Below are 23,616 nucleotides of genomic sequence, written 5' to 3'. Positions count from 1 at the left end.
CTCTGATGTAATCAGCTGGGTTTTGTGGAAGGAGATGCTAAAGGTATATATATATATATATATATATATATATATATATATATATATATATATATATATAAAACCATACCAAACACTGAATAATGTCAATAAACACCTATTTGTCTGCAAGTAAAGATACTTTAATGGCTGTACATGATGAAACCAGAGATTCATCAGTGCATGTTCACCAAACTGTACATGTGATCTTCTGTTTTGTAGTGAACTGGTTTGTCAGGGATTGTGGAGTACAGGTGATAAACATTCTTAAGGACACACATGAAATAAATGTGTTAGTATTCTGTTCATGGTGGAGGGTTATGTGGTTTTGGGGTGTGACAGTGTTCACACATACCTCATTTTCCTCCGGATTTCCCTGTTTCTGTTGTTTATTAACCAAAACACCTGTAAAACAATGCAGAAACATTTAAACCAGTCAAATAGCTTTAAAGAACACATGTTGGCCTTGATGAATAAGCTGGTTGTCGTAAAACCTTAGTGCATTTTAAGCTTTGACACTTCTCAGACTCATTCTGTGAATCAGTGTTGTGATGTATTTAAAATATGTCCTACTTCCTCCATATTAGCTCACTGTTTCTTAACACCTAAATGTGTGCATCAAAAATGTTTTGAATTGGAGAGGAAGTTTTGAGTTGTGAAACCTCAGTGTCATAGGAAGTATATATTAAAGGGCTCATTGGATGCCCATTTTCCACAAGCTGATATGATTCTTTAGGGTCTTAATGAAAAGTCTGTAACATAGTTTGGTTAAAATTTCTCAGTGGTAGTGTAAAAACACCTTTTTTACCCTGTCAAAAACAGCTCGGTCCTACTTTATATTAAGTGGCATTATCTACTATGTACTTACAAAAAAAAATAAGTACAATGTACTTATTGCGTTCATATTGTATTGCAAAACACTTTTGCTGCTATTGAGGTGGGATATGGGTAAGGTTAGGGACAGGTTTGGTGGTATGGGTAGGTTTAAGGGTGGGTTAAGGTGTAAGGGATGGGTCAAGAGTGTAATTCTAAATGTAATTACAGAAATTAATTACAGATGTAATTACATGCAGATATTTTTCAAATATAAGTACAATGTAAAAACATGTATGTACACAATAAGTGCATTGTACTAAACGATTCATTTAAATGTAAGTACATAGTAGTTAAGGCCACTTAATATAAAGTGGGACCAACAGCTCTTTTCAGAGCAAGCCGTTTTGTAGCATTTTCCTTTAAATGTTAATGAGCTACGCTGACCCCACCCCTCTCTTCTGAGCCGCTCTCTGAGGGACTGTTTATTTTATCCCCGGTTCAGACTACACGATTTTAGCCCGATTTTGCCATGATTTGCTTGACATAGGGTGTCGTGGGGATTCGTAAACGACAATGGGCGTAGGGACGAGCACTCTACAGCTCTCACATCTATTTTGAAAATGCACTGATCCAATCATTGTGCATCATGTTTGGTATCAAGACATGCATTGATCGTGTTTGGTGTCACTGGTATCAAATCTAATGTGATGCATCTTCACACACCAAGTCTCATATCTATTCTACAGCTCAAAAATCAGGGATGAAAAATATTTGTCGACCAAAACCCAGAAATGAGTTAGCATTTCCAATTCCACTGTCCTAAAGTCAAGTTTTTTTGGGGTTTTTTTTTTTTTGGTATTTGGGTAAAATGCCTGAAATAAATTATGTGGTTTACCCAGAGCCGTTTTTAGGAGTAGGCGAACTTGGAAGTTGTCTAGTGTGGCACCACCTGGAGGGGGCGCAAATGAGACCCTCAACACTCAATCGCACCGTATTTTAGCAAACATTTACCACGTATTAAGTACATTTAAACAGTTAAATATATTTTTTAAAATGTCATCAGAAAGACTGTGATCCAAAATCAAAATATTTCTTGTTTAATATGTATAATGTATAATAATGTATAATTGTTCACATGTGGAAATAAAATCTACAGATTATTAATATACATCTATGTCATTTGAAATATTTTTAAATAATCATATTTGATTATCCTAATCAAATGCATTAATTGCCGTCTTAACTGTATTATATAGTCTTAACTCCAAAAAAAAGTTTAAAACATACTGGGAATGTCATTGAAGCCTTTGTTTTGTTTACTTGAATTATATATGTAAGGTTAAATTTATATTTGTGCATTGAAAAGGCATTAATATGTGACATTTGTGTTTGGTAATTAATGTAATTTAAATAGAATGTTAAGTAAAATAAATAATTTAAGATATGCTTTGACTGTTTTATTATACTGTAAGTATTTGTTCATTTAATGCATTGTGTGTCTAGATATTGGCATTTAAAAAAAATTTAATGTAATTTTACAGTGGAGCAGTCACTCAGTGCATTTGTGAATCTTTAATTTTATTAGTGATTGGACAACGAGGCAATGGTTGTGACAGAGAAATGGTCAACCAGAATATTCTATAGAAATGAACTCTAAACAACTGAATTTACTATTGTTTTACATTTGGATACTGTGCACTTGAAATCTCCAAAATGTTCATTGCTAAATAACTTAGATATGCAGAACCACTGTGCGTTAGTGGTGTTACTATGATGACCAATATGACCAACAAAAAAAATCATATAATGTACAAAAGATAGGGGATAATTTTAATGCTTATTAAAAGGCAACTAAAATTATAATTATTAAATTATAATCAAATCAATGCTTAGAAACAGAATTTATTACGTATATTAGAAACATATTAGGAGGGAAGGCAGAGGGGTGCCAAAAAGGATCTCGCCTAGGGCACAAAATGGTCAGAACCGGCGGCCCTGGGTTCACAAAAGCTCAAGATATTTTTCCGTTTTATTCTACGACATAAAATACATCAGTAATGCCCCCTGTGTTTTTTTTAAAGACTAAAAGAGTTGTTGGAAGCTTAATGGCTAAACGTTGAAGACATGTGACCATGGTGTGGGTGGTTTATAGTCTATGTTTAGCTTTTTACTGCTGGTGATTGTATTTAGGCTTCAAAATTGATAAAAGTTGTGTTCATTTGTAAAGAGCATATCACGGTGATGGTGACTTCTGGACTGACCAACAAAAATACATCATCACTTCAGCAATCTACACAATGAAGGGGAAAGATCGTCATATGACTTCTGAAGACTTGGATTATAGAGCTTAAATTGTATGTTGTCTTATGAGATGTTTATGGTAAATGATTTTCATTTTGGTGTTAAATGTTCCTTTAAGAGAACATGTGGTTAATAATGCTGATCTGCTGAAGGCTTGAAAGAGGAAATGGGTGTAGTAGTACCAGTTTCTGAGAAGCTGTGATCACTAAACAATGTTTCTAACTTTAAGCTCACTTGGTGACATCTGTTACTACGTTTTTAATTTATCTGAGATCATTTCCTGAGAATGATGTTCTCTCACCTACAGATATGGGCTGAGATGTGGCTGGTACAGACGTGATCAGACAGTATGTCTCTGCAGGTCCAGAACAACTCTGAATAACATAATCAATAATTAAGGTCAAGTCCCTTACGACAGTTCTTATTAATTATGGTTTAATAAAAATATTTATTATTGTGAATGTTATAGTGATACTCACCATACCAATTCCTTGACTGGTCACATCAGGTTTTATTGATCTTGTTTTATTTTTAAGAATCAAACATTTATCTTTATGGCATCTCTTCATGCATGCATATATCAGATAATAAGCTAAACATTTACAGCTCCTGGACTACAAAAATATTTTTTACGAAAAAGAAACAATAAATAAATATGTACATATCACAGACTACTGAATTGAATGCATGAAAATACTTACAGTTTTCTTCTTTTTTTATCTAAATAAACAATGAGCTGATGCATTAAATGTTCAGTTTTTATTCATGTACATATAAATAAATGATCAAATACATGATAAAGTACATTAAAATACTTACTTGCAAACTGGCAGAAACAGATGAGTCCCGACAAAATGACAGCAACACCAGTGGAAACCAGCACTATAAACCATACTGTGTCAAAACAATATCAACACTTTAATCCAGTGGTGTTTTATGTGTATTATGTTTCATTTGGTTGTTTGTTTTAGATACATCAGTCCACCAGACAACTAAAGCGATACATAAATTAACTGAAAAAATGTATGTACATGTAAATTGGTTTTATTTTTGTTGGTGTGTGTGTGTGTGTGTGTGTGTGTGTGTATGTGTGTACCTGGTATTTATCACGTTATGGGACCAAATGTCCCCACAAGGATAGTAATACTAGTAAATGTTGACCTTGTGGGGACATTTTTGAGGTCCCCATGAGGAAACAAGCTTATAAATCATACATCATACAAAAAAATGAGTTTTTTTGAGAGAAAGTAAAAATGCACAAAGTTTCCTGTAAGGGGTAGGTTTAGGGGTAGGGTTGGTGTAGGGCAATAGCACATACAGTGTGTGTGTGTGCGTGTGAGTGGGTGTGTGTGTGTGTGTGTGTGTGTGTGTGTGTGTGTGTGTGTGACAATGTCCATTTGTGTAGTTTTTTGAGTGGATATTGCTGTTGAAATTGCAGTGAGAACATCTAAAGTTGTATTTAACAAAGACTGGCATACGTATATTTCATTACATTGTACTGAACTAAACACTGCAGAAATAACCATAATAAGCAATTGTAAAGTTGTATATAGTGTGATATATAAGAAGCATTCATATGTATGATGCAAGCATGTGTCTGTCTGTAAGTAAGAGCTAAAAATGCAGTCACATATACATCAGAGTGGCATTCTCAATAAAATAAATGAACAAACAAGCAAACAAACATATTGGGTGAAACACGCCGTTCATCCAGTGTGACTTAACTTTTTGTTTAGACATCATTTTGAAGCAAAACTATTTTGACATTTGCTTGCTAACTTGGCATCTACAGTACTTACTATATGCGGAAACTGCAGAAAATCACAACATGTAGTTAAAGTATTAAAACAGAATTGTTGAAAAGAAATGTAATTTAAGTAGCAACCATGTTGAAAAAAACACCTCATTGTGTCACAGTGCTACTACTTACCATGAACGAATAAACTTAGAAAATGGACCCCAGCTGTATTTTTGAATTTGTCTTTTGAATCCAATATAGTTGTGGATGAACTTACTCAGGGTTTCCTTTGCTTTGCTGGTTGGCAGGCTTGTCTTGGATTGGACATCTACTAAAAATAACATAACGCAAGGGGAATCACTTTTCAGAAGAACATTGTTTCTCAAATTTATTTTAGGAATAACCAGAAATGCTGTTACTGTATTAGTAACTTTGTTACTAATGTTTATGTTGCTATGTTATTAGTAACCACTTTTAATGTATGTTGTTTCAGAAGTGGCCAGTATAATTCATGCTATTAAAAAAAGACATTGTGAAAATTACAGCAACATATATTAAATGTTGAACAAATAATCACGAATTTGAAAGAATGATTGTTGTTTTGAGGACATTCAGAATGGAGTCAGTATAGCTGATTTACAAACTCAATTACTCACAGGTTGTCGTGGCTGTTGTAGTCGTATGTTCAGTGGTGGTTGGTGTTGAAACTGCAGAGACAATTTATCAGAATTACAGGAAGTCATTTTACATTATTTGCGAACTTTACAGCAAAGTTTGTTTGTTGAAGGTACAAGTCTTTCAAACACAAAAATACCATATTTAACATACTAGTGATGTTATAACTTGACATCACCTCTATACTGGTTCACATGAGTATATTAATAACATTAATAATAATAATAATAATAAACTCACTCTGGAATATTGCAAAAACCTTAACTTTCGGTCCTTTTTGACCTTTTGTAATATAATTTTGGAGGGAAAACAAGAGCACAAACATCCATATCAGCAATTGATTTGATGATTTCAAGTTCCCATGTATCAGACATAGTCTGGCTCTCTGCCCTCTAAACTATGATCACATGATTAGCTCAAGCAGCTCTTCCTTTCTTACATGTATTAGATTATTCACTTTTCAAAGTCACACTGTGGTTTTAGCGTTTGTCTGAAAAGAACTTAAAAAGAAAGTTTTAGAATCAAGACTACAGAATAGATTACTGTCTACTGATTCAGTGTCTGACAGCAGCATCACACAACTGCTAGAATCAGCGTCAATATGTTGTTTCTGAATGAGTCTGTGGTGCCCCAGGGATTATGATCAACAATATTCAACTTTCCAACATTTAGTATATTTGTTCTTTCAGTGTTGTACAGCCTATTGAAAGCGTCTTTATAAAAAAATATATCCATCCATAATTATTAAACAGATATCATCATTCCATTTTTCTCATATTAGTTTGTTTCTTAAAGATATTGACTTCACATTTTTTTATTGGTCAATACTCCTTTATGATTTCATTATATCCTTCTGGCCTACATGATAAACCATACTGGCTAATAAGAATTATATAAGTGTCTCTAATCATGTGCTTTTATAAATAAATATAAAAAGATAGTGATAATAACTCACCTCTGAAGGTGTATGTGTCACTGTGTGGTGATCTGATCTCAGGTTCAGTCTTGAGTGAATAAACACAGATCAGCTGTCTGCTGTTCACTGATCGTGCGAAGAGTTCACTACGACTTACATAAAACATACAAAGATTCTTTCCAGACTGACTCCACTGAGAGACCCGTTGATACAGAAGAACATCGTCCTCAGTGTAGAAACTACAGATGACATCAGCTCTGACTAACCTAATCTGCTTTAAAGTCAATCAAGACGGACCCTATTTAACACATACTGCTATTGAAAAATTGAGAAAGGCTAAAAACAACCCGTTTTATAGAGACTTTTTTCACCATTGAATCATTTCCTGATGGGTGCCGACCTATTAATGTACAGTTATTTCATAACTATAAAACATCTGTTGTAAAATTGATTTCAAAGACGCATCAATCACAATTTATGCAATTGCAAAAAGTGGCAAAAATGGCTACGTCATGCAAATTCAAAACACAGCAAATACACATTTAGTTGAAAATTAAGTTGTGACTGAATTTATGTCTCATAGACTATGATCTGTCCTGTGAGAAATGTGTTTGACTCAACTATGCTCAGATTTAGAGTAAACTGTGAGATACTGATACTCAAATCAATCATGCCGTAGTTACTGCGTTATTTTAGATGATAACTGCATGCGCATCATATTGTGTCTTTATAAATCATAAAAGTCATTGCATCAATGCAACAATGTACTTGCCTTGGCTTAGCGGTTCATGCTGTGGTGCTCACATGGACATAAGTTTGAGTTCTTCTCATCTGACGTCCTGTTTCTGGATCTTTCATTTTCATTTCCACATCACACATCTTAATATACTGGATTAAAAAAAATAAAATTAACTCACAATATTGAAAGATAGAAATCACATTAGTTTACTTCTATTACAATATCATAATAAAGAGAGCAAAAGAGGTGAATTTCCAAATCATTTCTTTTAACAGTTACCTGTTTTGATGGGTTGTTGTCGTTTTTCCCCAGGTGCTGCATTTCTAACATGAACAACTGGCAATTCATTAATAAATATGACATGTTTTTAAGTCACATTTTTTCAAATAAAACATCTTGAAAATATAGATTTCATTAATAATAAACGCATAATAAATTTGTCATGTGTCCCCCATATCACTTTCCATCCTATTTGTTTTTTTTTTGTAAAATTCCTTTAACTTACAACAGTCAGACATTATGCAACAGGAAGTGACGTCATTTTGGAGGGAAAATAACAGCACAAACATTCGTAACAGCAATCATTATCATTCAATGTATTTAATATTAGTTTGTGTTTTGAAGATACTGACTTGACTTTTTCTATTGATGAATCTCCCACAAATGACTTCATAATATCCGACTGGCCTACATAATAAATCATACTGACTACAGAATTATATAAGTGTCTCTAATCATTGTGCCCATTTAATTAAAACTGATACCAGTGGTAACAACTCACCTCTGAAGGTGTATGTGTCACTGTGTGGTGATCTGATCTCAGGTTCAGTCTTGAGTGAATAAACACAGATCAGCTGTCTGCTGTTCACTGATCGTGTGAAGAGTTCACTACGACTTACATAAAACATACAAAGATTCTTTCCAGACTGACTCCACTGAGAGACCCGTTGATACAGAAGAACATCGTCCTCAGTGTAGAAACTACAGATGACATCAGCTCTGACTGAAAGTGGTATTTCACATGATATGCTGAGCTGGTCATCACTAACACTAACACTGATGAAGGGTTTCTGAAGTGAATCTGTTTAAAGACAAATTATCCAGTTACTAAAAACACTACCATAACAGTTTTCAGATCAGATGGGTTCTAAAAACCCAAATTAGACAACTGCTGATTATATACAATATATTCTACAACAAAATGAATGTGTCAGATAGGTTCACATGTAGCTCTACTGATCGACATGTTGAAATATTTTAGACAATGACACTTTGTTCACTACAAATGTGGACACACAGTATTTAATCAACATTAAACAACAGAGATCACTTACTGTAAGACTGAACCTCCATCAGGAGCTGAAACACTATGAAGATGAACAACTCCATTACAGCGAGAGTGAGAGAAGAGACGAGACTCACACTATGAGTGAATTAGGAAGTAGCACATCTGACCACAGTCCTTTTTTATGAAGATGAACGTAGTCATGACACCACTCTCACAGCTGTGTGCACTGTAACATGTAAGTGAACCTTTACTCTACACTGTAAAACCTGAAATTATGTTCAGAATAAACAAAACATTTAAGTAAACTAATTTATTTTAAACGAATTAACTCAAAAAATTAACTAGCAGAGCTTTATTTCATGCTTTACAAATCATACTAAAACTAGGGATGGGCGTATCGATCCGAAGTATCGATACTCAAACAAAAAATATCGATACTAAGGTGCGCTTTATTTACCAGTGGTTTTGTTTATTTAACAAAAATATATATATAATGCATACAATATGCATTGAATTGGACGAATAACCTTTGTTAGCGAGTAATTGTGTAGGATAGAACTATTTTCCTGCTCATCTGAACACAGCAAATGTTGCAAGACAGAACCAATCAATCACAGAGCATTCACTCACTGCTGACAGTGCATTCAAACAGGGCTGCGTTTCCCAAAAGTATCATAAGAAAGCATTAAAGCTTTTGGGAATGGCAGCCCTGAACAATGCTTATCAGAGGACAGAAATAAAAACATAAATGTTTGAGTTATTTCACAATAAACAAATTGAAATTGTAGCCTAAATAGTTTGTGCAATCACAGTTATTTAAATTGAACGTTGAAAGATAATATTGATCATGTCCTATTCTGTAATGTTAATAGAAATCATACACTGTCAGAATAAAAAGGTTGCATTTTATGCATGCAACAGCCATTCACTGGCAGTCCCTAATGGCAGTACAAAATATTGCACTAAATCAAAAGTTCAAATGTTACAAATAAGTTAGAATATTAATGTTGTAATACTGGTAGCACTAATATAAAAATGTGATGATATATGTTACAAAAAAGTAAACATTTTGAAGTACGTTGATGGTTGTATTTTTTCGTATTTGATCTCAGTATTCCTATCAATGTTGTATAAGGGTTTTTTATGCATAATAGTAACCCTAGAATGTGATCAAACAGTTTAAAATAGCTGGGCTAAGATATATAACAATTTTTAAGACTGCAGAAATATGTTAATTCAGTATACACATTATCCCACCGGTTACAATTGTGACTGACCATAAAATACAATTTCACACACTTGTCCAAACAAAAAAAAAACAAAAAAAGATTATTTCAAAGGGTTGAAATAATGACACATCATTTGGATATTTTCATGTCTGGGAAAAATTTGGGATTAAACGGGTTAAAATGCGTTTTAAATGTAAAGTTAAGTGGTTTTTATTACCCATTTTACTCAAAGTAATTTAATAATTTAATGTATTTCATAATTTCAAAGTGGAGTGCAGAAGTATCGAATCGGTATCGATATCGACGATACTGCCTTATAAATATAGATATCATATTAATAATAAAATAAGGGGTATCAACCATCCCTAACTAAAACCTTTATGCAATAGGGTTGATTAGCAACAATAATCCAACATGTGTCATGGCTGATATCACAGAGGTTATTGTAAGTCATATTTAAAATTGTACAGCCCGTCCTCGGCCTAACCACTGGCTCTACTCTTCACCACAATGGTAACCCTACAAAACTTCAACATAACAGAAACCCATGTAAATTCCAACATAACAAAACATTAAACACTAACACATCTCTCCCTATATTAATCTTGTGCAAAAACAAACAAAACAACACTTCATTACAACATTTATTCTCCTTACACAGTCTGATGCAAAGCATGCTGGGAACTTGAAATCCGCTGCAACTTAAAGGGATAGTTTACCCAAAAATGAAAAGTATGTCATTAATTTGCTCACCCTCATGTTGTTCCAATCCCCTAAGACTTCTGTTCATCTCGAGAGTTCTGTCCCTCCATTGACAGCCTAAGCAACTTTCACTTCGAAGGCCCAGAAAGGTAGTAAAAACATTATGGAAGTAGTCTATGTTACTGGGAAAGAGGTAAATTGCCTCCAAGCAGTTCAGATGGTCAGTGATCATAAATTTTACTGACAAAACTGACAAAACCAGTGTGACACTATGATAATTTTCTGAAACTGTTCCAGACGGTTCAAATCTCCACTGTCAACTTTATTGTTGGGATTCGTGTTCATGTTAAAGGGATACTCCACCCCAAAATGAAAATGTTGTCATTAATCACTTACCCCCATGTCGTTCCAAATCCGTAAAAGCTTCGTTCGCCTTCGGAACACAATTTAAGATATTTTGGATGAAAACCGGGAGGCTTGTGACTGTCCCATTGACTGCCAAGTAAATTACACTGTCAAGGTCCAGAAAAGTATGAAAAGCATCGTCAGAATAGTCCATCTGCCATCAGTGGTTCAACCGTAACGTTATGAAGCGATGAAAATACTTTTTGTACGCGAAGAAAACAAAAATAATGACTTTATTGAACAATTCGGCCCCTCTATGTCTGTCCGCATCACCGTAGCACCATTTTGGAGAATAACCACTGAATGCAAGCAGCTTACGCTCTTCTGTGTCAGCCGTGCCACAAGGATACGTTTTCTACGTGTATTTACGCTTTGATTTGAAAGAAAACAGCTACTACTGTATTACAGACATCAGTGTTTCTATCTAGATTATATCACTGTTCAGAAAAGGGTTATTTTTTTATTTAACAATTAACACAGATTTAATATTATCTCGTAAGCAAAGTAAAAATATTCTTACATGTTTCTGTCTCTCTGGTGGAATCAGGCAGAGTAGAGGCTGCTGTGAAAACAGCTGATAGATTCAACAGTGTGTCAGAGTGAGATGTGATTTTTACACTGAAGCGGTTTAGTGAAATGAGAAAAACGCCTCTGTGTGCTCGTCGAGTATGTTTTATTTTAAATACAACTTTCACTCAAGTTTTTGTCTGCTGTCAAAGCTTCACCAGTAGAGGTCATGATTAAGACGTAAAATAGGATTCAACAATGTAACAGTGTTCATTTAGTTTGGAAATAAAATTCTACTTAGTACTTCTATTAATGTCAATATAACATACAATAACATAACAATATCAAAAATGCTAAAAGGTATTGAGATGTAATGTTACTCTCTTGTTTGTGTGGTTGTTGTCAAAGGTTTACCAATAGAGGTCGCTGTTGACACTATCACACGGACAAATTCAAACTAGTGATTTGTTTCTGAGAAAATGTATCAAGTTTTACTGTTGTAAATAGAAGACGTAGTGGACGTTGCTGTTGAAACTGCAGTAAGAACATCTTAAGTTGTATTTAACGTGGAGATTGTTTTAACAGACTGGCATACTTATTTATCTAAACTAATCATTGTAGCAATAGCCATGATAAGCAGATAACTGGAAAGTGGAGGAAAGAGTCAATGATCAAATTTTTTAATTTTATTTTATTTGTTTGTTTGTATTGTAACATTAAATAAGCATTGTGCATTGGAATGTGTGTGACTGGTTTTGTGGTCCAGTGTCACAATGTCCTCACTTTGACAACCCACTATAGTGAGGACATTTTACCTCACTAGTTAAAAAGGCTTCTAGATCAGCCAAAGTGTGTTTTTATGTAAATCTAATGTTCTGCACACGTTTCTGTGATGGGTAAGTTTAAGGGTAGGTGTTGGGTTAGGTGACAGAAAACATAATTAACCTGACAGAAAATGAAAGGAAGTCTATGCATTGTCCACACCAAGGTGTGTGTGTGTGTGTGTGTGCATGTTTATGTGGTTTATGAGGGCACAAATTTGTATATTAACATGGGTATTACATAGGTATTACAACGAGAAGGTGATTTATGAGGACATTTTCAGTGTCCCTGTAATTCAAAAGGCTTATAAATAATTCAGGATTAGTTTTATGAGAATCTAAAAATGCAGAAAGTTTCCTGTGAGGGGTAGGTTTAGGGGTAGGGTTGGTGTAGGGCAATAGAATATACAGTTGGAGAGTCCCCATAAACCATAAAAACAAACCTGTGCGTGTGTGTGTGTGTGTGTGTGTGTGTGTGTGTGTGTGTAAAAATTTTAAAAAGCAAAAAATTTTGTCTCATTTGATTGAATAAATGTGGTTCCAAGTGCTACTGCGCTTACCAAATACACTTTGTAAGTGAATCCCAGCTATATATATATATTTTTTTTTTACCATTACATTCACCATTGAACAATATGATCTTATTTATGATGTCCTTTGCCTTGCTAGTTGGCAGGTTTGTCTTTTAGATTGGACGTCTACAAAAATAACATACTGTAATTTGTGGTTTCAGAAGTAGAAAAATACATTGAGAAATGTGCAGTGGTGTACATTACAGTAAATATTTAACAAGTGAGCTTGAATGACTGTCGTTTTGAGGACATTCAAGGTGGAGTAAGACTAAAGCATTTTTGATTTACAAAATCATTTACTCACAGGTTTTCATGGCTGTTGTTGTATTTTGTTCAGTGGTGGTTGATGTTGAAACTGCAGAGACAAACTGTCAGAATTGCAGCGAGACAATTTACATTATTTGCACATTTTAAAACAAAGAAGGTACATGTCCTTCAAATACAAAAAAAATACCATATTTAACATACTAGTGATGTTATAACTTGGCAGCACCTTTATATTGGTTTGCATTATTAAAAACTCACTCTGCACTGTTACTGTCACTGGATCAGAGTGAGCAGATGGTGTTTGAACTTGTGACAAATTCCCAGTGTAGAAGCAGCTTATTCTCACAGATGAACTCTGACCTCCAGACCAAACACTGATCTGAGATCCAGTGAGTGAGAGCTGACATGATGAGCTCACTTTTGAGTTACTTTCTTCTCCATTTATGCTGAAGTAACACATCTCCATCTTCAGATCTTCAGTATTCTCACAGTTCAGCTCAACTCAGTCTGTTTCAAGAATACAGAAGATCTAAGGAAGAAAGAAAGAAATAAAAACACAGTAGAGACCAAAAACAACAAGACATTTTAATTGCTTGGTTTCTGTTTTTTAAAAATAGCTGGGTAGAGAAAGATTATTGGTCCAAACTGTCTCTTTCGTTGATATATTCAGGATTCACCACTTTTTAATTAATGATTTTCCACAACCTTTCCATGATCTTCCCAGTCATTCATGATTGTTCGATTATTGGATTATTAGAAACATATTTGGACAGATTTCTGAATGATTTTTCCAGGCCAATTAAAAAAATTGTCTGATATTTAGTCAGAATGAAAGTCCAAACAGCTGATAAAAACATCACAATAATCCACAAGTAATCCACACCACTCCAGTCCATCAATTAATGTCCTGTGAAGGGAAAAGCTGCATGTTTGTAATCTATTATAAACTAATAGTTTACAAATGATTTGTTAGTACTTAATTAGTGTATACTTATTATAAAGTGTTACCATATTGGTAGTACCTAAAATCAGCACCTGTGACAAAAATACTGAAGACAAAAATATGCATACTATCCTAGAGCAGAGGAGAACAGACACTTAATATGAAATTTAGCATTTTATTTAAAAAAAAAAAAAAAAAAAGTAAGTTGTCACTTTGAGGTTGAACCTCCAGAAAGAGTGTAAAGATGAGGAGGATGAGCAGCACCATGTCAGTGTCACATGAAAGAGTGATGAACTGACATACAGACACACCACAACAATACATATATGAGGAAGTAGGAAATAATGAAAGGAAACCTGTAAAACAAATGCCACGATTTGTCTCTATAAAATGAAACATATGACATTAGTTTGTGTTTGTCTGAAGTGATAATGTCTTTCAAAGCCACAGCACACCATTGTGGTTGAGCAGAGATGGAACTCCAGACATCTGCGGTTTAATAATAGCTTGAACTATTTAAGATCTTTTTTCAGTCATTTATTTAAAAACTTGAAAACAGTGATTTAAAAATGTTGAGCTTTTTTTTAATGAAATAAAAATTAGAACACCACAATAGAACATTTTAACTAAAAAGGCCAAATGTAGCCATTTGTTATTGTGAGCCCATAATACTTTTTTTCATATACCTGTAAAGCTTTTAATTGATTCCGATTTTAAAGGACCCATTACATAACCTATATATGGGCTATAACTCAATGTACCATAATGCATAAGTGGTAAAACTTGTGTTAAAGGTAGGGTGTCATTTTTCAAAAACACTTTAGAAAACTGATTCGGCCGAATAGCAAAACAAACTTGTAGCCAATCATCAATAAGGGGCTTGTCTACTCGTGATGTGGAGGAGAGAGCGTTCAGTGCACGAGACGGACATTAGCCGAGCCGAGCGACAGAAAGATAGAGATGGCAGATAAAAACAAAAGAGGAAAACATCTGCGGAACGATAAGGCAAGAAGTAGAACCCGTGTAAATATCGGATCAGCTTTCCAGCGCTGGAGAGAACTCAAGGAGCGGAGGCCTGCGATCGGATGCCGAGGTTGCTTTGTTTCTTCTCAATAGGTGAGTAACACCGTGTCTACAACAGCTAAAGTCTGCCTACACTGGACGCGAACAAACGACCGTTGAAAACCATTTGAAATTTGTGTCAGCACGTCATAAATAGAACCCGGCAGCAGTTTTCTGTCGGGGATTTGTTATGCCGCGCCGCTCACGTCCGTAGACACGGTGTAACATTGGTTTTGCTTTGTTTCACAGAACTAATCGTTGCCTGGGTTGCGTACATATATGTGGGGCGGAGCTATCAAAATAGGGGCAAGACCCTTTTGGGGTAGGGGCGTATTTGTTTTGGTGATTTCAAATATCAACATTGGCTACCAGAAATCACTTACCCTGCCTTTAATGAGAAGACTGCCATCATGCTGAATATATGACTGTGAATCCATGTTTTAGACAGCAGAGGGTGTTGTCATCTGACGCCTACTGTACACAGTAATTGGATACCTGTATTGCAGTCTTTTAATACCTGAATTGCTGCAGGTTTCTCCGTGTCTGGTTTTCATTAAACTTCTTAATGTACACCATTCAAAAGATTGGGCTTGGTAAGCTTTTTTAAATGTTTTTGAAAGAAGTCTCTCTTGCTCACTGAGGCTGCATTTATTTGATCACAAATACAGTAAAAACATATTACTGAATATATTATACCAATTTAAAATAACAGTTTTCTATTTGAATATATTTTATTCCTGTGTTGGCAAAGTGGGATTTTCAGCAGCCATTACTCTAGTCTTCAATATATGACTGTCCTTGTGTTCGTCTATACAACTGCCATTCACAATAACACGGTATAACAATTGTTATGTAATTATCATTGCTTAAAAGTATGCATATTCATGCTGTGTGCCTTCTGATGTGGTTATTCTGTTCATGTGAATCTACAGAAAATACAAGTAAACCGAAATCAGACAGAAGTTTATGACACAGTTTTGAAAGGCGTTAAGACACTGAAATTAGAAAGCAGAAGTTTAGCATTTACAATAAAAGGCATTTGCTATGGAGGATTAAAGCCTGTTTAAAATTAAGATTCATCAATTCTGGCCTGCATTAAAACAGTAGCAGGCAGAGTTGTATTCTTTCAGTGGACCTTCAGCTGACTGTAAACACTCCTGCTGTCACTGGAGATGGCTGGTTTGGTGAGGACGGTGTAATACAAATGATTCAGTTCAACCTGGAGGAAAATTTAATCTTAAAATGAAGATAAATAACTGCATGTGCATGTGTGACCAGCTGATTTACTCACCTCATTTTGCATTGATTCGTCATTGTTTCCTGCATAACATGACACATCCAATGTCAAATACTGGCCATGATAGACTGATAGACTTTAGACTATAAGATATGATGTAGATATAGTTTTATCAGTTTAACTTTTTGAGAGAACTGACAAAATGAAGGTAACATAATATAAAGGGGACTTGTTTTACTCTTTACCTGGTGGTTGAGAGGGGGGTTGTATGAAGTTGATGGTTGTGTAAAGCACTGTATCTTCCTCTCCAGACTAAATAACAAAGAGTGATATATTAAACAGTGTGAAATATTAAAAAGATCCAATTAGCCATTCTAACAAATGTAAACTGATAATACTTACTGAGTCTGAACTGGCCATTGGTAAAGAAAGTCCTACAGTACAGATTGACATTTCAGCAAACCTTGGCCTCTATTTATGTTTTGAGTAAGAAATGGCTTACATTTTGGTAAAAACTTACCCTGTTTCTGTTTTTTGCTGCTGAATTCGATCCAAATCCTAGTCGATTTCACAAATATAAGTTGTGCACATTTTCATTCTTTATTATTTAACATTTCATTTTAAAGGAGTAGTTCACCCAAAAATTTACATTTGCTGACAATTTACTCACGCTCAGTACATTCAATCTGGAACAGATTTGGGGACATTTAGCATTCCATCACTTGCTCACCAATGGATCCTCTGCAGTGAATGGGTGCTGTCAGAATGAAAGTCCAAACAGCTGATAAAAACATCACAATAATCCACAAGTAATCCACACCACTCCAGTCCATCAATTAACATCTTTTTAAATCTTCACTTCATGTTGTGAAGTGAAAAGATATGTTTGTAATAAACAAATCCATAATTAAGACGTTTTTAACTTCAAACCATTGCTTCTGGCTAAAGTACAGTATGTGTCCCATATGATATTGCTTTCTGCATTGACAACGTCATCTAGTCCGAATCATGAAATATGCACAAATCAAACACTATTTACAGGCAAAAACAGTCTAAAGCAGTTCTAAGCATATATGTGGGTGGATTTTGATTTGAGAGGACAACAGTGGATGGACTTTTTCACTGGAGGAAGCATTATAGATTATTATTATGGATTATAGTCTCATATTTTGGCCAGAAGCAATGGTTTCAATTTAAATCACCTTAATGATGGATTTGTTTCTTACAAATACACGGTTTTAACTTCACAAGATGTCAATTGATGTACTGGAGTCGTGTGGATTACTTGTGGATTATTGTGCTGTTTTTATCAGCTGTTTGGACTCTCATTCTGACGGCACCCATTCACTGCAGAGAATCCATTGGTGAGCAAGTTATGGAATGCTACATTTTTAGGTGAACTATTCCATTAATGATTTCATATATGTACTCAAAATATACTCAGATACTTCCTCACCTTTCTGCCTTTGACTTTTCTGCGACGAAAGAAACATCAAACTGTCAAGCTGAACATTTAACTTTTCAATTAGGATGTTAAAACTATAAGTCATATGGAAGACATAGTTGTTGTTTTCCATTTTTTTACACTTACGTGTATATCTGTACAAACAGATGCCCACGAGTCCAGTCAGTACAATTCCTCCACCAGATGCAACCACAGCAATAAAGAAAAACATTTCTGTGTGAGACAAAGATATAAAAAATTGAGTTGCATCAATTTTCAGTGCCTTTGAGTTTCTAATGAATGTGCTGCATTGAATAACTCATCCTCTTAAGTTAAGTTTCTTACTTGTATTTGAGTACTTTCTGATTTCAGTGCCTTTAGTCATCAAGGGGAAAACTGTAAAGAAGAAACTGACCATTAGCATATCTGTATTATATTCAGCATGTTTATTAATCTTGTTTTGGCTGATTTACAGACTAAGTTGATCAACTTTATCAGCTGTTTGGACTCTCATTCTGACGGCACCCATTCACTGCAGAGGATCCACTGGTGAGCAAGTGATGGAAATGTGTTCTGATGAAGAAACAAACTTATCTACATCTTGGATGGCTAAGGATGAGTAAATTTTCAGCAAATTTTCTTTTTTAGGAGAACTATTCCTTTAAATAATTTTTTGCATCAGATTAATAAACAAATGTCCACTTTGTAGTTCCTCTAATCATATTTACTAGCTCTACCTAAAAAAAAATAGGCATGATTTTAAGGTTTTTTTTAATGTAAATTACAGTAGTTATTTTGCACATCACATTTTCTTAAACAGTGTTATCAGTCATTTAGGTTTCTGAGCTTTTATGTCAATGAAAAGGCAAGATTTGTTTTTTAAGGAAACACTTTTCAGAACAAAGCTTACAGAGTATTACCACTTTTTTGGCATAACCTTGAATCTACTCAGTTTTTAAAATGTGGTCCAATAGTTTTGGTAGCTTTGTGAGCATTTTAATGGAAACTTTTAATAATGACACATTTTTTTCCCCAGTCCTTTGTAGCTGGGAGTATCCCACTGAGGTAATATAGAGTGGAATTCTTGAAGTTTTCACTTCGCAAAACCAACTAGAATCTAGAAATCTCAGCTCATGTTGTTTCCCCAGATCCAGTATCTATGAAATACATATAACAAATTCAGTTTAAAAAATAAAAATAGCAGATTTTGTTGAATTATATTCTATAATTTTGGAAAACAAAAAAATATCAGTGAAAAACACTCCACTGCCCAGCAATTCTTGCTCCTTTTTCATTGTAAAAAATGAAAAAGGAACACTTCAGCTACTATACCACTTCCTAGCATACTGTCCTCAGCATCTGCATTCTGAGTCTTTTAAGGATCTGGGAGAGATCAGAGGAGGGTATTTACACAGCCACCGTGGTGATAGACGACACAGGTGTTGCGGCTCCTTCCGGTGTAACCTTTGCCAGTCGGTGCTCCTTGTTTTGCGAGCAGCTCCGTCCACACAGCTGGCAGGACGCGCAGCAGGAGTTGCAGCAGGGCAAGAAGCGAAACACACTCACGCGCCACAGGAACCAGCCAGGGGCCCAACAGCACCAGCACATGAGAACCCCTACTACAGTCACACCCAGAACCACATACAGCGCCAGCAGAGAAACGGAAGGCTGGGAATCTAGAGAAGAAAGGATTTCATTAAAGGACTAGGACCTACAATTCCTAGTGAAATTTAAATATATTCAGTAATAATGACAGTTACGGAATAAATTATGAAACAAACACAAATCTGGTATTCAGGTGTCTTTTAAGACTTTTAAATTCAATAAGCCATGACAGAGTGTGTATTATAGTATCTTTAGCATGATTAAGTCAGCAGCAATAGCAATATTATAAAAGATACATTATTTAATAAATATATAAATTTGTTAAATAATAGGTATCTGAATAAATAACCAAGGAATAATATATAGTTTATTATCCTAGCTTTATATTACTAGTAAGTTAGTTTGGTAATTAATTCATCTTTATCTGCATTTTAAGGTTCATCTAATAATACCGAGTAGGCCATATCTAATAAACTATATGCATTAAGTAAATTGTGATAATTGTTCAGTTAATTGTGATAATTGTGATTTTTTTTATTATTATTTACATTATTGTAAATATTTCTGTTAACCTAAGTTTTAGTAGCTAGTTTACCCCATTACTTCAATTTTACCTTATTTTATTTCATTTAGCCTAGTTGCCATAGCAACATTTCTAATTTTCATTTAGGTTTTTCATATAATATTTATATTTTATTAATGAAAATGTGGCTTATTGTTTCCTTTGGCAACCAAATGATTTCATTACATCATTTTATACAGTAAAATATGATATGATACTCCTTATACTGTCAGGTTAACTAAAGCTTTCTTTGTGAAATCTGTCCCTGCCTTTGTTCGAACACCTGTGGATTTTTAAAAGCAATTTAGATCAAATTTGGAGAAGTTGAGAAGTTTCAACGAGCAGCTGATTTACAGCTCACTGTTTGCAATGAGCATTTATGTGCTCCTCAATCAGCTTTGTGTTCTTAACCTTTCAGAGTTCACCATTATACAGCAATTAAACCAAATTTATGGACACTCAAAAAGAGCTGCCGTTCTGAGTAGTCATCATTATATTTAGGTTTTTGTGCATTTGAACTCTTCTTCCACTCCAGGTTCTTCATCTATCTATCTAAATCATAAAATTAAATAAAAATCATTTTTAAGGTCTAAATATGCACTTAAAAACAGTATGGTGGATTGTACTCCCGCTTTAGTGACTTCAAACCCATAACCATGTCAAACTGATTTACTGAACGCTTAGACAGTAACATGTGCTTGGTTTTGTTAATTTGGTCTTCTGCAATTAACCATACAGAATTCTGAGAAGCCTGTAAAACATGTTTTTGAAGTTTAACAAAATGTTACAACACAGGAAAGAACCTACTGACTTACTGAAAGATTATTCAGAAATAAAAAAAATGCTGTCACAAAATTCTATAACTTTTCAATCTATAATTTACCACAATGCCTAAATGTACTTTCCCACTAAAGTGGGAAAAGGTTCTTTAGATTTTTTAAATGTTCTTCAAAGTAAAAAGAACCTTAAAATGTTTTTTTTCCTTAGTATGAAGAACATTTGAATAATCTAAAGAAACTTTTTCCACTATAAAGAACATTTTGTTCAATGGAAAGTTTCCATAGATGTTAAAGGTTCTTCATAGAACCATAGATGTCAATAAAGAACTGTTATTTTTAAGAGAGTGTCAGAATTTTTGTTCTGTTTCTCTTTGGTTGCATATTATTTATTGCATTTAATAACTACTGGAGAAGAACAAACCGGCCACAGAATCTGGATCAGGAATGGCATTTGAAGTGGCGCAGTTCTTTAAAGTGGACACTGTCCGAGTGGGAACGTTCAGCATCTGTGCTGGTTGGGTAACATGATGCTGTGGGGGCTTGGGGGTAGATAGAGGACCTGAAACCCACAAAAACAAGAGCAAGATCTATCAGGAACAAATCCCAGATGGAAAAGCCTTCTCAAAATAAACTCTTTACTGACCATTGCAACCAGGGTAATCGATTAAGTCACTGCCATCGCCACAGTTGTCGATGCCTTTATCATCCACACAAACCAGACTCATGGGAATACACTTCCCATTGCGACAGTTGAAGTAAGGTTCTCCTCTGCACTCTGATTGGTTAAAACCTGGAGAGACAAACAACATGAGCAGATTGTTGGTATTCTATTATGCTTCAGAGAGGAAGATGTAAACACATTCGAACCCAGCCTGAATGAAGTGAAGTCTCCAACAAAGTCCACCCTTGGCTGAGTTCCTCGTGTCACAAGTCGCAGAGTTAGAAAGTTGCCCGTTGACAACACTGGTCGAGGAGGACTCTTCCCACAGAGTGGCTGGCCAATAGGGGGTGCGGACTTATCCCTCCCATCATAGAACTGGACGTACGAGCCAGCGTGGCAGGGGTCTCCAGGCCCCTCCTCAGTGGTTGGCTCCAAGCTCAGGTCAGGATGCGTTGGGCCGGATGATGAGGACCCCCTGGGTGATTCTTGGAAGAGGGGTGCAGGGCTGTGCGGGGACACTCTTAGCAGGCTGTAGACCAGAAAGAAGCGGAAGTAGAACTGCACCTTGTCCCGGGGGGTGGCGGACTGCATGGTGAGGTGGCAATCCGTTCCCATGGAGACAAAGTAGTACTTCCGGGACTCCTGGTGGGACTTTACGATCATGCCGTCCCCCTGTATTGTCTGTCCACAGAAGTCCACAACATTCACTGTTGAGAATATTGAGATAACCGTGAGATTCAAGATAATTTTCTCAAGAAGTTGAGATTCCCAACCAACTTTTGTTTCAGTTAAAAGTAGATCACCCAAAAATGTAAATCTGCTGAAAAAAAGGTTGTTCCTTCATCAGAACAGATTTGGAGAAATGTAGCATTACATCACTTGCTCACCAATGGATCCTCTGCAGTGAATGGGTGCCGTCAGAATGAGAGTCCAAACAGCTGATAAAAACACTACAATAATCCTCAAGTAATCCACACCGCTCCAGTCCATCAATTAATGTCTTGTAAAGCGAAAAGCTTTACAAATTCAAGACATTTTTTAATTCAAACCATTGCTTCAGGATAAAATACAAGTGCTCTGTCTATAATACTGTTTTCTCCAGTGATGAAGTCATCTAATCTGAATCAGGAGAGAAATATGGACAGATCAAGCACCATTTACAAGTTAAATCCAAAACAGCTAGAAATAAATATGTTGGTGGATTTTGATGTGAGATGACAACAGGAGATGGATTTTTTTCACTGGAGGAAGCGTTATTTTGGATTATAGACTATTTTACCACCTTAATTGATGTTCATTGATAGACTGGAGTGGTGTGGATTATTGTGATGTTTTTATCAGCTGTTTGGACTGATAATTCTGACGGCACCCATTCACTGCAGAGGATCCATTGGTGAGCAAGTGATGGAATGCTACATTTCTCCAAATCTGCTCCGATGAATAAACAAACTCATCTACATTGAAATAAAGAACACAGGGATGGAAGGAAAACAGAACAAATCCTGTTCTAATCTAGAAAGACCACAAGCAAGTATGGGCTTTGCATCCCCCCATCTGGGGTACGAACCAAATAATAGGAAGATTTACAACCTCTCCTTGGTTTATTAGCTTTGTCACCAAGGGCAACCTGTAGATCCATGATGTCTCACTGCCAGGAATGTCCAGAGAAACCTTCCATTGCTGAAAAAGGACCAATACCTCAAAATATTCCGTAACCATGTGTCCTCAACTGAGTTTCCACAAAAATGAACAGCAGCAGAATAGTAAGTTCCCTATAAATGTTTTAATTGGCCAGACCAAAGCATTCGGAGCTCCAATCACACCCGGGTTCCCACTTTTATTTCAACTCTAGAGAAACAGCAGAGAGCGTGCCAACTCTGTGGGTAATGACACAGATGCCAGGGGCTTTTCACTGGAGCAGATGAGGAGGCGCTATATCAGTTTTTAATGTCAGATCAAATTAATCATCCTTAGCCAGACGTATTGTCTCATAATGAAAAACAATAAATGATTTTCATGTCAAAGGATAACTATATGTAAATCTATATGTATTTATATAAAATAAGTGCAGTTTATATATGAAATAAGTATACTACAAACATTGTTGAGGTAAATGATTGATCTTATATTTTTTACATATGTTCTATTGTATTGTCATACAAATGCCCAGAAAGAATTAGGCATATATATAATTGAAGGAGACAACCGGAGACATGTGATATGATATAGAAGCCAATTTAAATATAATATACTTTAATATACAAAGTATATTTCGTTTTTTCCCCCCTCTTTGGTTTTGGTATTACATGGTTAAATAAACTTTAATGAT

At 35.2% G+C, this 23,616-nt stretch overlaps 1 protein-coding gene, 1 long non-coding RNA gene and 1 pseudogene across 2 annotated transcripts in view; all 3 read right to left on the bottom strand.

Annotated features, from left to right (window-relative positions):
- Window positions 1-148: 148 nt before the first annotated feature.
- Window positions 149-15,436, bottom strand: LOC107582426 (uncharacterized; annotated as a pseudogene).
- A 374-nt stretch (window positions 15,437-15,810) lies between these two features.
- On the bottom strand, window positions 15,811-16,795 carry LOC107582455 (uncharacterized). The gene is made up of 5 exons (XR_001608950.1): window positions 16,757-16,795; window positions 16,639-16,670; window positions 16,482-16,548; window positions 16,291-16,319; window positions 15,811-16,218 (listed from the first exon to the last, which is right to left on the bottom strand). It is a non-coding gene; the product is annotated as an uncharacterized lncRNA (long non-coding RNA).
- Window positions 16,796-18,816: 2,021 nt separating this feature from the next.
- LOC107582454 (low-density lipoprotein receptor class A domain-containing protein 2-like) overlaps window positions 18,817-23,616 on the bottom strand; it is a 5,536-nt gene continuing 736 nt past the window's right edge. Inside the window, exons 2-5 of the mRNA XM_016268298.1 lie at window positions 21,494-21,994; window positions 21,270-21,416; window positions 21,048-21,185; window positions 18,817-19,356 (exon numbers count right to left, since the gene is read on the bottom strand). Coding sequence (XP_016123784.1) covers window positions 19,088-19,356; window positions 21,048-21,185; window positions 21,270-21,416; window positions 21,494-21,994 — 1,055 coding nt within the window. The 3' untranslated portion in view covers window positions 18,817-19,087. The remainder of the gene's footprint in view (window positions 19,357-21,047; window positions 21,186-21,269; window positions 21,417-21,493; window positions 21,995-23,616) is intronic.

Source organism: Sinocyclocheilus grahami, unplaced genomic scaffold, assembly GCF_001515645.1.
Source record: "Sinocyclocheilus grahami isolate Dianchi unplaced genomic scaffold, SAMN03320097.WGS_v1.1 scaffold44.1, whole genome shotgun sequence".
NCBI classification, from domain to species: Eukaryota; Metazoa; Chordata; class Actinopteri; order Cypriniformes; family Cyprinidae; genus Sinocyclocheilus; species Sinocyclocheilus grahami.
Note: the sequence above shows the minus strand (reverse complement) of the source record. Positions and strands in the feature narration are given on the sequence as shown.